General features: G+C 53.4%; 1 protein-coding gene across 3 annotated transcripts in view; it reads right to left on the reverse strand.

The window, feature by feature from the left end:
* GALNT13 (polypeptide N-acetylgalactosaminyltransferase 13) overlaps positions 1–12,920 on the reverse strand; it is a 107,388-nt gene that overhangs the window by 9,765 nt on the left and 84,703 nt on the right. For all 3 annotated transcript variants that reach the window (XM_054177531.1, XM_054177525.1, XM_054177539.1), the window contains exons 8-10: positions 12,404–12,584; positions 5,874–6,013; positions 2,379–2,477 (exon numbers count right to left, since the gene is read on the reverse strand). In XM_054177531.1, coding sequence (XP_054033506.1) covers positions 2,379–2,477; positions 5,874–6,013; positions 12,404–12,584 — 420 coding nt within the window. The remainder of the gene's footprint in view (positions 1–2,378; positions 2,478–5,873; positions 6,014–12,403; positions 12,585–12,920) is intronic.

Below are 12,920 nucleotides of genomic sequence, written 5' to 3' on the forward strand. Positions count from 1 at the left end.
TTGTTCTGGTGCTGGTTGCCTGGGAGAAGAGACCAACCCCTACCTGGCTACAACCTCCCTTCAGGGAGTTGGAGAGAGCAAGGTCTGCCCTGAGCTTGATGCAAGCTTCTCTGCTGGCCAGGGTCTGGTGTACTAAGAGAAGGAAGGTCATGGTTAGGAAGAGCAGCTGCAGGGGATCAAGACCAGTTCTGTAGCCTCATCCATGGTACAGGCAGTGAGGTGCAGGGAACCCTCAGCAGGTTTGCAGATGACACCAAGCTGAGTGGTGGGGTTGAGAAGACTGAAGGATGGGATCCATCCAGAGGGACCTGGACAGGCTGGAGAGGTTGGACACGAGGAGGAAGCTCTTCACAATGAGGGTGGTGAGATACTGGAACAGGTTGCTTAGAGATGTGGTGGAGGCCCCATCCCTGGAGACATTCCACATCAAACTTGATGGGACCCTGAGCAACCTGCTGTAGTTGGGGCTGTCCCTGCTGACTGCAGGGGGGTGGAGAAGATGACCCTTGAGGCTCCCTTCCAACCTGATGCATTCTGGGAGTCTGTGACCTCACCTGAGTGTCCTTGGCCATGTCAGGGCTGGGGACTCCTTGGGATCTCCATGCCAGTCTCTCTACATGTTCCCTCCCCTGGCACAGCACAGGTTTGAGGGATGGGTGGGATGCAGCAACCCCCAACAGGAGGTCAGAGGTGCAGGAACAGACCGGAGGACTGCAGGGGGGGTTGGACAAGATGACCAAGATGAGGAGAGGCTGAGGGAGCTGGGGTTGCTTAGCCTGGAGAGAGGAGGCTCAGGGGAGACCTTCTTGCTCTCTACAGCTCCCTGAAGGGAGGTTGTAGCCAGGTGGGGGTTGGTCTCTTCTCCCAGGCAAGCAGCACCAGAACAAGAGGACACAGTCTCAAGCTGTGCCAGGGGAGGTTTAGGCTGGATGTTAGGAAGAAGTTCTTCCCAGCAAGAGAGATTGGCCATTGGGATGTGCTGCCAGGGAGGTGGTGGAGTCACCATCCCTGGAGGTGTTCAAGAGGGGATTGGATGTGGCACTTGGTGCCATGGTTTAGTAGCCATGAGGTGTTGGGTGACAGGCTGGACTGGATGATCTCTGAGGTCTTTTCCAACCTTATTGATTCTATGATTCTATTCTATGCCCTTTGAGGGTCCTTCCCAACCTGATGCATTCTGTGAGGTGTCCTCAAAAGCCCCACAAAAGCACAGTCCCTGTGCTGCACTGAAGAGAGGTCTGAAGGTTCACCAGCTATTGGCGACCTTCTCATGGGTCTGAACACCTGCAAGTCCTGCTGGGAATAAACCTAACCCCCAAATCAACCTCCTTCCAACACCTCCTTCCAGCAGGCAGTTTGTCAAGCTGGGGTTGAAAAACATGTCCTGTTCAGCAAGACAAATGAAGGCTAATTAAGGCAGTGTGGAAGCATCAGGCTGGCGTTCTGCTGCCACCCGGCTTCAATTAGAGACATAATTATCCTGAGAGGGTGAGGAACCAGCCTGCATTTCACAGCTACTCTAAAGAGCCTTCTCCACACCACACACACAGCACAGAATCCACACAGAGCCAACCAGGTTGGAAGAGACCTCCAAGATAGAAGTGCTGAGTGCTGCACTTTGGCCACAACAACCCTGGGCAGAGCTACAGGCTGGGGTCAGAGTGGCTGAGAGCAGCCAGGCAGAGAGGGACCTGGGGGTGCTGGTAGATAGCAGCTGAACATGAGCCTGCAGTGTGCCCAGGTGGCCAAGAAGGCCAATGGCATCCTGGTTTGCATCAGGAACAGGACATGGAACCCAGCAGGAGCAGGGAAATCATTGTGCCCTGTGCTCAGCACTGGTTAGGCCACACCTTGAGTCCTGTGTCCAGTTCTGGGCTCCTCAGGTTAGGAAAGAGGTGGAGGTGCTGGAAGGTGTCCAGAGAAGGGCAACAAAGCTGGGGAGGGGTCTGGAGCACAGCCCTGTGAGGAGAGGCTGAGGGAGCTGGGGCTGCTTAGCCTGGAGAAGAGGAGGCTCAGGGGAGACCTTCTTGCTCTCTCCAACTCCCTGAAGGGAGGTTGTAGCCAGTTGGGGGTTGGTCTCTTCTGCCAGGCAAGCAGCACCAGAACAAGAGGACACAGTCTCAAGCTGTGCCAGGGGAGGTTGAGGCTGGATGTTAGAAAGAAGTTCTTCCCAGCAAGAGAGATTGGCCATGGGAATGTGCTGCCCAGGGAGGTGGTGGAGTCCCCATCCCTGGAGGTGTTCAAGAGAGGATTGGATGTGGCACTTGGTGCCATGGTTTAGTCAGTCCTGAGGTGTTGGGTGACAGGTTGGACTTGATGATCTCTGAGGTCTTTTCCAAGCTGGTTGATTCTGTAGGAGCTTGTGTGTCTGAGCTCACCTGGTTGCCTCCCATGCCATGGCAGTTGAAGATGCCCACTTTCTCGTTCTCCTTGCGGCCCATGTTGTCCAGGCACTGGTTGGTCTCCACGTTCCTGATCTGAAGGCAGAAAGAGAGGAAATGAGAGGCTGTTTAGCCTGAGAGGGGAGCTGAGAACACCTGCAGCAGGGTAGATTTAGATCACACATCAGGAAGAAGTTCTTCTCCATGAGGGTGGGGAGGCACAGGAACAGGTTGCCCAGAGCAACTGTGGATAGCTCATCCCTGGAAGTGTTTATGACCAGGCTGGGTGAGGCTTTGAGCAGCCTGGGCTGGAGCAAGGCACTGGAACAGGCTGCCCAGGGGAGGTGGTGGAGTCCCCATCCCTGGAGGGGTTCAAGAAACCTGTGGCCATGGCACTTGGGGCCATGGTTTAATGGCCAGGGTGGTGTTGGGTTGATGGTTGGACTGGATGACCTTAGAAGGCTTTTCCAACCCAAACCATTCAGTGATTACCAAACTAGGGCTGGTTGCCCCTCAGCATCACATCCCCCTCTGCCAGGGCTGGGGATTCAACCAGCTCCTTGGGCAGCCTGTTCCACTCTTTGAGAAGCCTTTCAGGGTAGTTTCTTTTAACAGCCAACCTGAATCTTCCCTGCTGCTGCCTGAGGGCAGGATCACCTGCTGCCTGGCCAACAGACCATGGGTGAGCCAGTGATCTCAGGTGCACCCTCAAGTCAGAGGTTTTCCCTTCTGAGCCTAAGTGTCTGCTGAAGGAGAGGAAAAGGACTGAGATGGTTTAAAAATTCATAGAATCATAGAATTGTTTCACTTGGAAGAGACCTCTAAGATCAGGGAGCCCAACCATCAACCCAGCACCACCATGGCCATCAAACCATGGCCCACAGTGCCCTGGCTACAGGTTTCTTGAACACCTCCAGGTGTGGTGACTCCACCACCTCCCTGGGCAGCCTGTCCCAGTGCCTGACCACTCCTGCAGCAAACAAATTGTTCCTCATCTCCAACCTAAACCTCCCCTGGGGCATTTTCAGGCCATTTCCTCTCACTTCTCCAGGAGGATGCTGTCCATTCCTGCTGGTACTTGAGCTTCAGGTCTACAAACCCACTCTGCTGCTCAGCTGGCAGTCAGCAGCTGCAGCAGGCAGGTAGGAGTTTGAATCCCCAGCTCCTGCCTGAGCTGCTGTTTCCATGGAAACTGGGGGGGGAAAATGAGGTGGTTTAATCACTCTTTGATTACTTTCTCCCACTTTTATTTCCCAGCCTGACAACACCACACAGAACCTTCTCAGCTGACACTTGGTGGAAGAGCTCTTTCCTTGCTGTAAAATCATCTCTCACTGGCTGATGCCTGAACTGGAAGGCTCTCTGTGGTTTCTGTTTCTTCCCTGGAACTGCAAGCTTTGATGGAAAATTCCCTTCCTGGATGCAAAACTGAAGCCCCTTTGCTTTGGCAGGAGGCTTGGACTCCATCCTCTCCAGAGGTCCCTTCCAGCTCCTACCATTACAATACATATAGAGAATATACATAGAATAGACCAGGTTGGAAGAGACCTTCAAGATCATCATGTCCAACCCATCAACCAATCCAACACCACTTAAACAACTAACCCATGGCACCAAGCACCCCATCAAGTCTCCTCCTGAACACCTCCAGTGATGGTGACTCCACCACCTCCCCAGGCAGCCCATTCCAATGGGCAATCACTCTCCCTGTAGAGAACTTCTTCCTAACATCCAACCTAAACCTCCCCTGGTGCAGCCTGAGACTGTGTCCTCTTGTTCTGGTGCTGGCTGCCTGGCAGAAGAGACCAACCCCCTCCTGGCTACAACCTCCCTTCAGGGAGTTGTAGAGAGCAAGAAGGTCTCCCCTGAGCCTCCTCTTCTCCAGGCTAAGCAACCCCAGCTCCCTCAGCCTCTCCTCACAGGGCTGTGCTCCAGACCCCTCCCCAGCTTTGTTGCCCTTCTCTGGACACCTTCCAGCACCTCAACATCTTTCCTGAACTGAGGGGCCCAGAACTGGACACAGGACTCAAGGTGTGGCCTAAGCAGTGCAGTGTACAGGGGCAGAATGACCTCCCTGCTCCTGCTGGCCACACTGTTCCTGATGCAGGCCAGGATGCCATTGGCCCTCTTGGCTGCCTGGGCACACTGCAGGCTCATGTTCAGCCTACCATTGACCAGCACCCCCAGGTCCCTCTCTGCCTTGCTGCTCTCAGCCACTCTGACCCCAGCCTGTAGCACTCATCCAGATCATCAATAAAGACGTTACAGAGCACGGGGCCCAGCACTGGTCCCTGGGGCACACCACTACTGACTGGCCACCAGCTGGATGTGGCACCACTCACTCTATGGTTCCATGGCTCTTCAGACCATTGAAGAGCTTTGACAAGCCACAGCTTCACAGAATGGTTTGGGTTGGAAGGAACCTTGAAGGTCATCCAGTTCCAACCCCCCTGCCATCCAAGAAGTCCTTTTGACCATATCTCTGCTTGATGAGGGTGGCTTTGGCTAATGCCACATCTGCTAAAGAGGAGAAGATGCAGGCCCTTAGAGACCAGTCCCCTGTCTCTTTCAGAGCTAAGGTCCATCCCAATCTTCACTACCTTCCTCATTTTGACTTAGGAGATGGAAGTGTTGACATGTCAGTAAGGTCAGGGTTGAAGATCATACAGTCAGAGAATGGTTTGGGTTGGAAGGGACCTTAAAGATCCTCCAGTTCCAATCCCCTGCCATCAGCCCTCCCACTAGCCCAGCTTGCTCAAGGCCTCATCCAGCCTGGCTCTGAACACTTCCAAGCTGTGGCAGTTTAGGCTGGGGGCCTCCTGCTGCTGCTGCCACACAAGATACAGCTCTGGTGGTCCAGCCCAGTGGGTGGACACAGGGAGCTGTGTGTTTCATCCCCATCATGGCCTGCTCCCTATAAATCCATCTGCAAGGTCTCACACTTCCTCCTTCTTCCCTCACTGCTCCCATGGGAGATGCTCCTTATCTGTTAATGGAAGGGGAGTTATCTCAAGGCCTCTTGGGTCTGGCTAAGCCTAATGCCAGGAGGAGAAGGGGGAATGGCAATCTCAGATCTGGCCAGCTGAGATTAGCCTAACAGTGGAGGGAGGGAAGAAAGAGCCCTGGGGGGTTTGGGTGTACCCTCAGGCAGGGAGCAGGGGAGTGCTGGGATGCTTCTGGGTGTGCTGTGAGGGACTCTGTGTGCTTTGGGATCCTTTTTGTCACTGTGCTTTGTAGCTTCTGTAAGCCATTCACTGCTTTTCCCTTTAAGCTTTCCATCTCTTCTGCAGTCCATTTGTCTGAGTCTCATTCTTCTGCCCTGGTGGGAGGCATGGGAGGATCTGCCTTCAACCTGGGACATTTTATGGTGGCAGAGGATGGTTTGATGGAAAATTCCCTTCCTGAATGCAAAACTGAAGCCCCTTTGCTTTGGCAGGAGGCTTGGACTCCATCCTCTCCAGAGGTCCCTTGAGTCCAGGCCAAGGCTCCTACCTCACCGAGGGAGTAGTAGCGCCGCGGGATCTGGGAGTCTGGGTAGATGTTTTCCAAGTACCAGGAGAAGGGTTTGCACTTCAGGTTCTCTCTCAGTGCCTTTCTGACAGACACATCACCATAGTCCACCTTCACCACACCTGGAATTGTCAAGAGAAGAGACAGAGGATCAGAGCATGGGGTGGGAGAGAGCCCTGGAGGAGCAACTGTCCCATGGGTCACATCCAGCCCCCCCAGTTTTCACCAGTCCCTTCTCCTCAGTGCCCAGCTGCTGGCCACTGGAGGCAGGGCACTGGTGGCAAGGGTGCCCTGAAGGGAGATGCTGTCATAGCATCACAGAATCATTTGGATTGGAAAAGAGCTCTAAGATCACCAAGTCCAACCATCAACCCAACAGCCCCGTGGCCACTGAGCCATGTGCCCAAGAGCCATGCCCACACCTCTCTTGAAGCCCTCCAGGGATGGTGACTCCACCACCTCCCTGGGCAGCCTCTTCAGTCCAGTGTCACATTCTAATGCAACTTAGAGGTAGAGATGGGGAGTCTTTGGTGCCTGTGGCATGCTCACCTCATTGGGGTAGGTTTATAACAGAGTCACAGAATCACCAAGGTTGGAAGAGGCCTCAAAGATCATCCAGTCCAACCTGTCACCACAGACCTCATGACTGAACCATGGCACCAAGTGACACTTCCAATCCCCTCTTGAACACCTCCAGGGATGGTGACTCCACCACCTCCCTGGGCAGCACATTCTAGTGGCAAACAACTCTCTCTGGGAAGAACTTTCTCCTCACCTCCAGCCTAAACTTCCCCTGGTGCAGCTTGAGACTGTGTCCTCTAAAGGCTTTCCAGGTCTTGGGATCCCACAAGAGATGTAGAGACCATGGTCACTGTGTCCCCTCAGCACAGTGGTGGCACAAGTTTCCAAGGCACAGAAGCCAGTTGTGCCCTGGGCTGATCCCCAGCAGTGTGGGCAGCAGGGGCAGGGAGGGGATTCTGCCCCTCTGCTGTGCTCTGCTGAGACCCCACCTGCAGGGCTGGGGCCAGCTCTGGAGCCCTCAGCACAGACAGGGACCTGATGGAGCAGGGCCAGAGGAGGCCACAGCAATGCTGGCAGGGCTGGAAGCCCTCTGCTGTGAGGCCAGGCTGAGAGAGTTGGGGTTGGTCAGCTAGGAGAAGAGAAGGCTCCAGGGAGACCTTCTGGTGGCCTTGCAGTGCCTCAGGGGCTGAGCAGAAAGCTGGGGACAGACTTTGAGCAGGGCCTGCTGTGACAGTTTGGATCTGATGATCTCAAAGGTCTCTTGCAACCTCAGCAGTTCTCTGATTCTGTGACAGGACAAGGTGGGATGGTTTAAACTGAAAGAGGGAGATTCAGACTGGAGAGAAGAAATGTTTGACCCTGGGGGTGGTGAGAGCCTGGCCCAGGTTGCCCAGAGAGGTGGGAGATGCCCCATGCCTATCCCAGCTCAGGTTGTCTGGGGCTCTGAGCAACCTGCTCTAATGGAGGATGTCCCTGCTGAGTGCAGGGGGGGTGGACTGGATGACCTTCAAAGGTCCCACCCAAACCAGCCTATCATTCTCTGGTTCTATGCTCAGTCCTCCCTTCAGCTCAAGCCCTCTCATCCCTTTCTCTCCACAGCTCCCCAGGCATGTTGACAGTCCTCTCTGAGACAGCTCTGGCAGCTTCTCCCTTCCCAAAGCTCCTCTGGGCTGTCTTCTCCTCATCCTGCCTGACCTGGGCTGGCTGATGTCAGCAGCTCACTCATAGTGGTGCCAGCACATCCACCTCTGCCCTGTCCTCCAGCAAAGCCTTCAGCTGGATGGATCTCCAGGAAACCTGCATTTGGATGGCCTCCAGGAAGCTTTTACCTTCCCTTCTGCTCAAGTGAAACCCAAGCTGTTCTGAATCCAAACCCACTGAATGGTCACTGCTTGCTAACCAACTTGCTGGGACTGCAAGGAAGCATCAAAAGAATGCCTGACTCATCTGGCTGCTGGCACCTCGAGGAGCAAAGGGCAGGGAAATGGTCTTTGGCTTGCAAAACAAGAAATGCTGAGGCCACACCTTGAGTCCTGGGGACAGCTTTGGGGCCCCTCACTCCAGGAAGGACATTGAGGGGCTAGAAGGTGTCCAGAGAAGGGCAACTAAGCTGGGGAAGGGTCTGGAGAGCAGGGCTGGTGAGGAGCAGCTGAGGGAGCTGGGGGTGTGCAGCCTGGAGAAGAGGAGGCTGAGGGGAGACCTCATTGCTCTCTACAGCTCCCTGAGAGGAGGCTGGAGCCAGGTGGGGGTTGGTCTCTTCTGTTGATGAGCTTTAAATGTCCCTTCCTACCCAGTGCATTCCATGATTCTAGGAGATGACCTTGAAAGGCCCTTTCTAACCTAAACCATTCCATGAGATGACCTTCAAAGGTCCCTTGCAATCTAAACCATCCTATGAGATGACCTTGAAAGGCCCTTTCCAACCCAAACCTTTCCATGTTTCCATGAGATGACCTTGCAAAGTCCTTTCCAACCCAAACCATTCCATGATTCTAGGAGATGACCTTGAAAGGCCCTTTCCAACCCAAACCATTCCATGAGATGACCCTCAAAGGACCCTTGTAATCTAAACCATCCTATGAGATGACCTTGAAAGGCCCTTTCTAACCCAAACCTTTCCATGAGATGACCCTGAAAGGACCCTTGGAATCTAAACCATCCTATGAGATGACCTTGAAAGGCCCTTTCTAACCCAAACCATTCTATAATTCTATGAGATGACCTTGAAAGGTCTTTCCAAGCCAAACCTTTCCATGAGATGACCTCCAAGGGTCCCTTGCAATCTCAACCATTCTATGAGATGACCTTGAAAAGTCCTTTCCACCTCAAACCATTCCATGATTCTCGGAGATGACCTTGAAAGGTCCTTTCCAACCCAAACCATTTCATGAGATGGCCTTCAAAGGTCCTTTCCAACCCAAACCATTTCATGAGATGACCTTGAAAGGCCCTTTCCAACCCAAGTCTTTCCATGTTGCTATGAGATGACCATGAAAGGCCCTTTCCAACCCAAGTCTTTCCATCTTGCTATGAGATGACCTTGAAAGGTCCTTTCCAACCCAAACCTTTCCATGAGATGACCCTCAAAGGACCCTTGGAATCTAAACCATTCTATGAGATGACTTTGATAGATCCTTTCCAACCCAAGCCATTCCATAATTCTGTGAGATGACCTTGAAAGGTCTTTCCAAGCCAAACCTTTCCATGAGATGACCTCCAAGGGTCCCTTGCAATCTAAACCATCCTATGAGATGACCTTGAAAGGCCCTTTCCAACCCAAACCATTCCATGAAATGACCCTCAAAGGACCCTTGCAATCTAAACCATCCTATGAGATGACCTTGAAAGGTCCCTTCCAACTCAAACCATTCCATGTTGCTATGAGATGACCTTGAAAGGCCCTTTCCAACCCAAACCTTTCCATCTTGCTATGAGATGACCTTGAAAGGCCCTTTCCAACCCAAACGTTTCCATCTTGCTATGAGATGAACTTGAAAGGTCCTTTCCAACCCAAACCATTCCATGAGATGACCATGAAAGGTCCTTTCCAACCCAAACCATTCCATGAGATGACCATGAAAGGTCCTTTCCAACCCAAACCATTCCATGAGATGACCTTGAAAGGTCCTTTCCAACCCAAACCATTCCATGAGATGACCTTGAAAGGTCCTTTCCAACCCAAACCATTCCATGAGATGACCATGAAAGGTCCTTTCCAACCCAAACCATTCCATGAGATGACCTTGAAAGGTCCTTTCCAACCCAAACCATTCCATGAGATGACCTTGAAAGGTCCTTTCCAACCCAAACCATTCCATGAGATGACCATGAAAGGTCCTTTCCAACCCAAACCATTCCATGAGATGACCTTGAAAGGTCCTTTCCAACCCAAACCATTCCATGAGATGACCATGAAAGGTCCTTTCAAACCCAAACCATTCCATGAGATGACCTTGAAAGGTCCTTTCCAACCCAAACCATTCCATGAGATGACCATGAAAGGTCCTTTCCAACCCAAACCATTCCATGAGATGACCTTGAAAGGTCCTTTCCAACCCAAACCATTCCATGAGATGACCTTGAAAGGTCCTTTCCAACCCAAACCATTCCATGAGATGACCTTGAAAGGTCCTTTCCAACCCAAACCATTCCATACTTCTATGAGATGACCTTGAAAGGCCCTTTCCAACCCAAATCTTTCCATCTTGCTACGAGATGACCTTGAAAGGTCCCCTTCCAACCCAACCCATTCCATGATCTCCCTGCAGGCTCCATGGGATCAAGGAATTTCTCCTGGCTGTGGTGTGCTTGCAGCAGTCCTCCAGCACTGAGATGCTGTGACTGGAGGAGGGGAAGAGCAGAAAATGTTTCTCAAGAGCTCTTCCTTCCTAAATTGATGGAGTCATTAGCAACCTAATTAAATAAGTACACTTGAAAGGAGGCCCTTGCACATCAGCTGCTGGGTGAATCTCCAGTACAAGCCAGGCTCTTCTCTTGGAATCCTAACTTGAAGCCAGCAATGGGTTCAACTCTCAGCCAGGCTTCACATAAAGTGCTGGGGAAATGATGGAACTTCACCTTTTAGCCTCAATTGAAGAGGGCAGGGAGGGGCTGGCAGCTGAGCAGGAAAGGATGCTTAAGAGCTAAGGAGGCTTAGAGGAGCACTAAGTGGTCATAAACTCAACCCTGCAGTCCATTATCTCTACAGATGACACTGTCATGGTGGCCAACTCTCAGTCAGTGAGCAGATGTGAGGGGCTTGGAGCACAGCCCTGTGAGGAGAGGCTGAGGGAGCTGGGGTTGCTTAGCCTGCAGAAGAGGAGGCTCAGGGGACACCTTCTGGCTCTCTACAACTCCCTGAAGGGAGGTTGTAGCCAGGAGGGGGTTGGTCTCTTCTGCCAGGCAAGCAGCACCAGAACAAGAGGACACAGTTTCAAGCTGTGCCAGGTGAGGTTTAGGCTGGATGGCCTTCTTGGCCACCTGGGCACACTGCAGGCTCATGTTCAGCCTACTATCCACCACTACCCCCAGGTCCCTCTCTGCCTGGCTGCTCTCCAGCCACTCTGCCCCCAGCCTGTAGCTCTGCATGGGGTTGTTGTGGCCAAAGTGCAGCACCTGGCACTTGGACTTGTTGAATGCCATCCTGTTGGCCTCTGCCCATCTGTCCAGCCTGGCAAGGTCCCTCTGCAGAGCTCTCCTACCCTCTAACAGATCAACTCCTGCTCCCAACTTGGTGCCTTGGTGCTTTCCCTGCCTGAAGGAATCTCTGTTAGGATCAGGCTGCTGAGCAGTGGCTCATTACCAACAGCCCTGCTTTGCTCTCTGTGCTTAGGAGAGGAAATGCAAACAGCCTGGAGCAAGCCTTGGTCTTTTTCTAGAGGCAGAAGAGATGTCACCTCACCTTGGAAACCAGCTGATGAAACACAGGCTGGAAAACCCAGTACTGGAAATCCAAGTGAAAAAAATGCTGCTGACAAACAAAACTCCTCCCCCACTGCTGCTGCTGCTGCTGAAACCAAGGCAACTGGAAAGGCAGCCACCACAGGGAGCACTGAGAATCACAGCATTGTTAGGGCTGGAAGGGGCCTCAAGGATCAGCCAGTTCCAACCTCCCTGCCATGGCCAGGGACACCTCAGGAAAGGATGAGAGCCCTGGGGCTGTGGAGCCTGGAGAAGAGCAGCCCCAGAGGGGATCTGAGCAATGCTCAGCAAGAGGTGAAGGAGCTGTGGGGGGCAAGAGGCTGGGGCCAGACTCTTGTCAGTGGTACCCAGGGACAGGACAAGGGGCACTGGGCACAAAGTGGAATTAGAACTTTAGAATTAGAATTAACCAGGTTGGAAAAGACCTTTGAGACCAACAAGTCCAACCTGTCACCCAACACCATCTCATCAACTAAACCATGGCACCAAGCAGCCCATCCAGTCTCTTCCTAAACACCTCCAGGGATGGGGACTCCACCACCTCCCCGGGCAGCACATTCCCATGGCCAATCTCTCTTGCTGGGAAGAATTTCTTCCTAACCTCCAGCTTAAACCACCCCTGGCACAGCTTGAGACTGTGTCCTCTTGTTCTGGTGCTGGGTGCCTGGGAGAAGAGACCAACCCCCACCTGGCTACAACCTCCCTTCAGGGAGCTGTAGAGAGCAATGAGGTCTCCCCTGAGCCTCCTCTTCTGCAGGCTAAGCAACCCCAGCTCCCTCAGCCTCTCCTCACAGGGCTGTGCTCCAAACCCCTCCCCAGCTTTGCTGCCCTTCCCTGGACACTATCCAGCAACTCAACCTCTTTCCTGAACTGAGGGGCCCAGAACTGGCGACAGGAGCCATGGTGTGGCCAGGAGGTTCCACCTGAGGAGCCTCCCCTAGTTCCAACCTTCGCCTCAACACTCAGCAGCTAGCTGCAGACATCTCCACTCACCTGCCTGTGCCTTACACTCCCCTTTCCTGTCTTCAAGACACTTTGAGGCACCAGAGGCTCACAGAACACTGTCTCACCTGGGGATATTATATAGAAGAAGTCCTTAAACTCATCCATCCAGACCTCTGCCAGCCTCCTGTTGTTCTTGTTGATGACGTGGCCCGTGCCCCCCGGGAAGGTGTACGGCGTCGCCTTGCGGAACACGTGCCCCACGTGGGAGCAGGTGACGATCTCCAGGGAGCCACCACACTGCCAGATCTGAAACCAAGACAGGCACAAGACAGGGACTAAAGCAGAGAGCAGGAGGGGCTGGCAGCCACCTTGGCAGCGACCTCCGGAGTCATCTCCCAGGGTCACCGCCCCACGGGGAAATCCAACCGTAAGTGGGAGGGCGACACCAGGGGCACAGCTCTGGGTGGCAATGGAAGTGCAGAGGCTGGAGCAGGTCCAGAGAAGGGCAACAAAGCTGGGGAAGGGTCTGGAGAGCAGGGCTGGTGAGGAGCAGCTGAGGGAGCTGGGGGGGTTTAGTCTGCACAAGATGGCAATGGAAGTGCAGAGGCTTGAAGAGCAACATGAGCAGCTCCTGGCCAACTG

Source organism: Dryobates pubescens, chromosome 2 (assembly GCF_014839835.1).
Source record: "Dryobates pubescens isolate bDryPub1 chromosome 2, bDryPub1.pri, whole genome shotgun sequence".
Taxonomy (NCBI): domain Eukaryota; kingdom Metazoa; phylum Chordata; class Aves; order Piciformes; family Picidae; genus Dryobates; species Dryobates pubescens.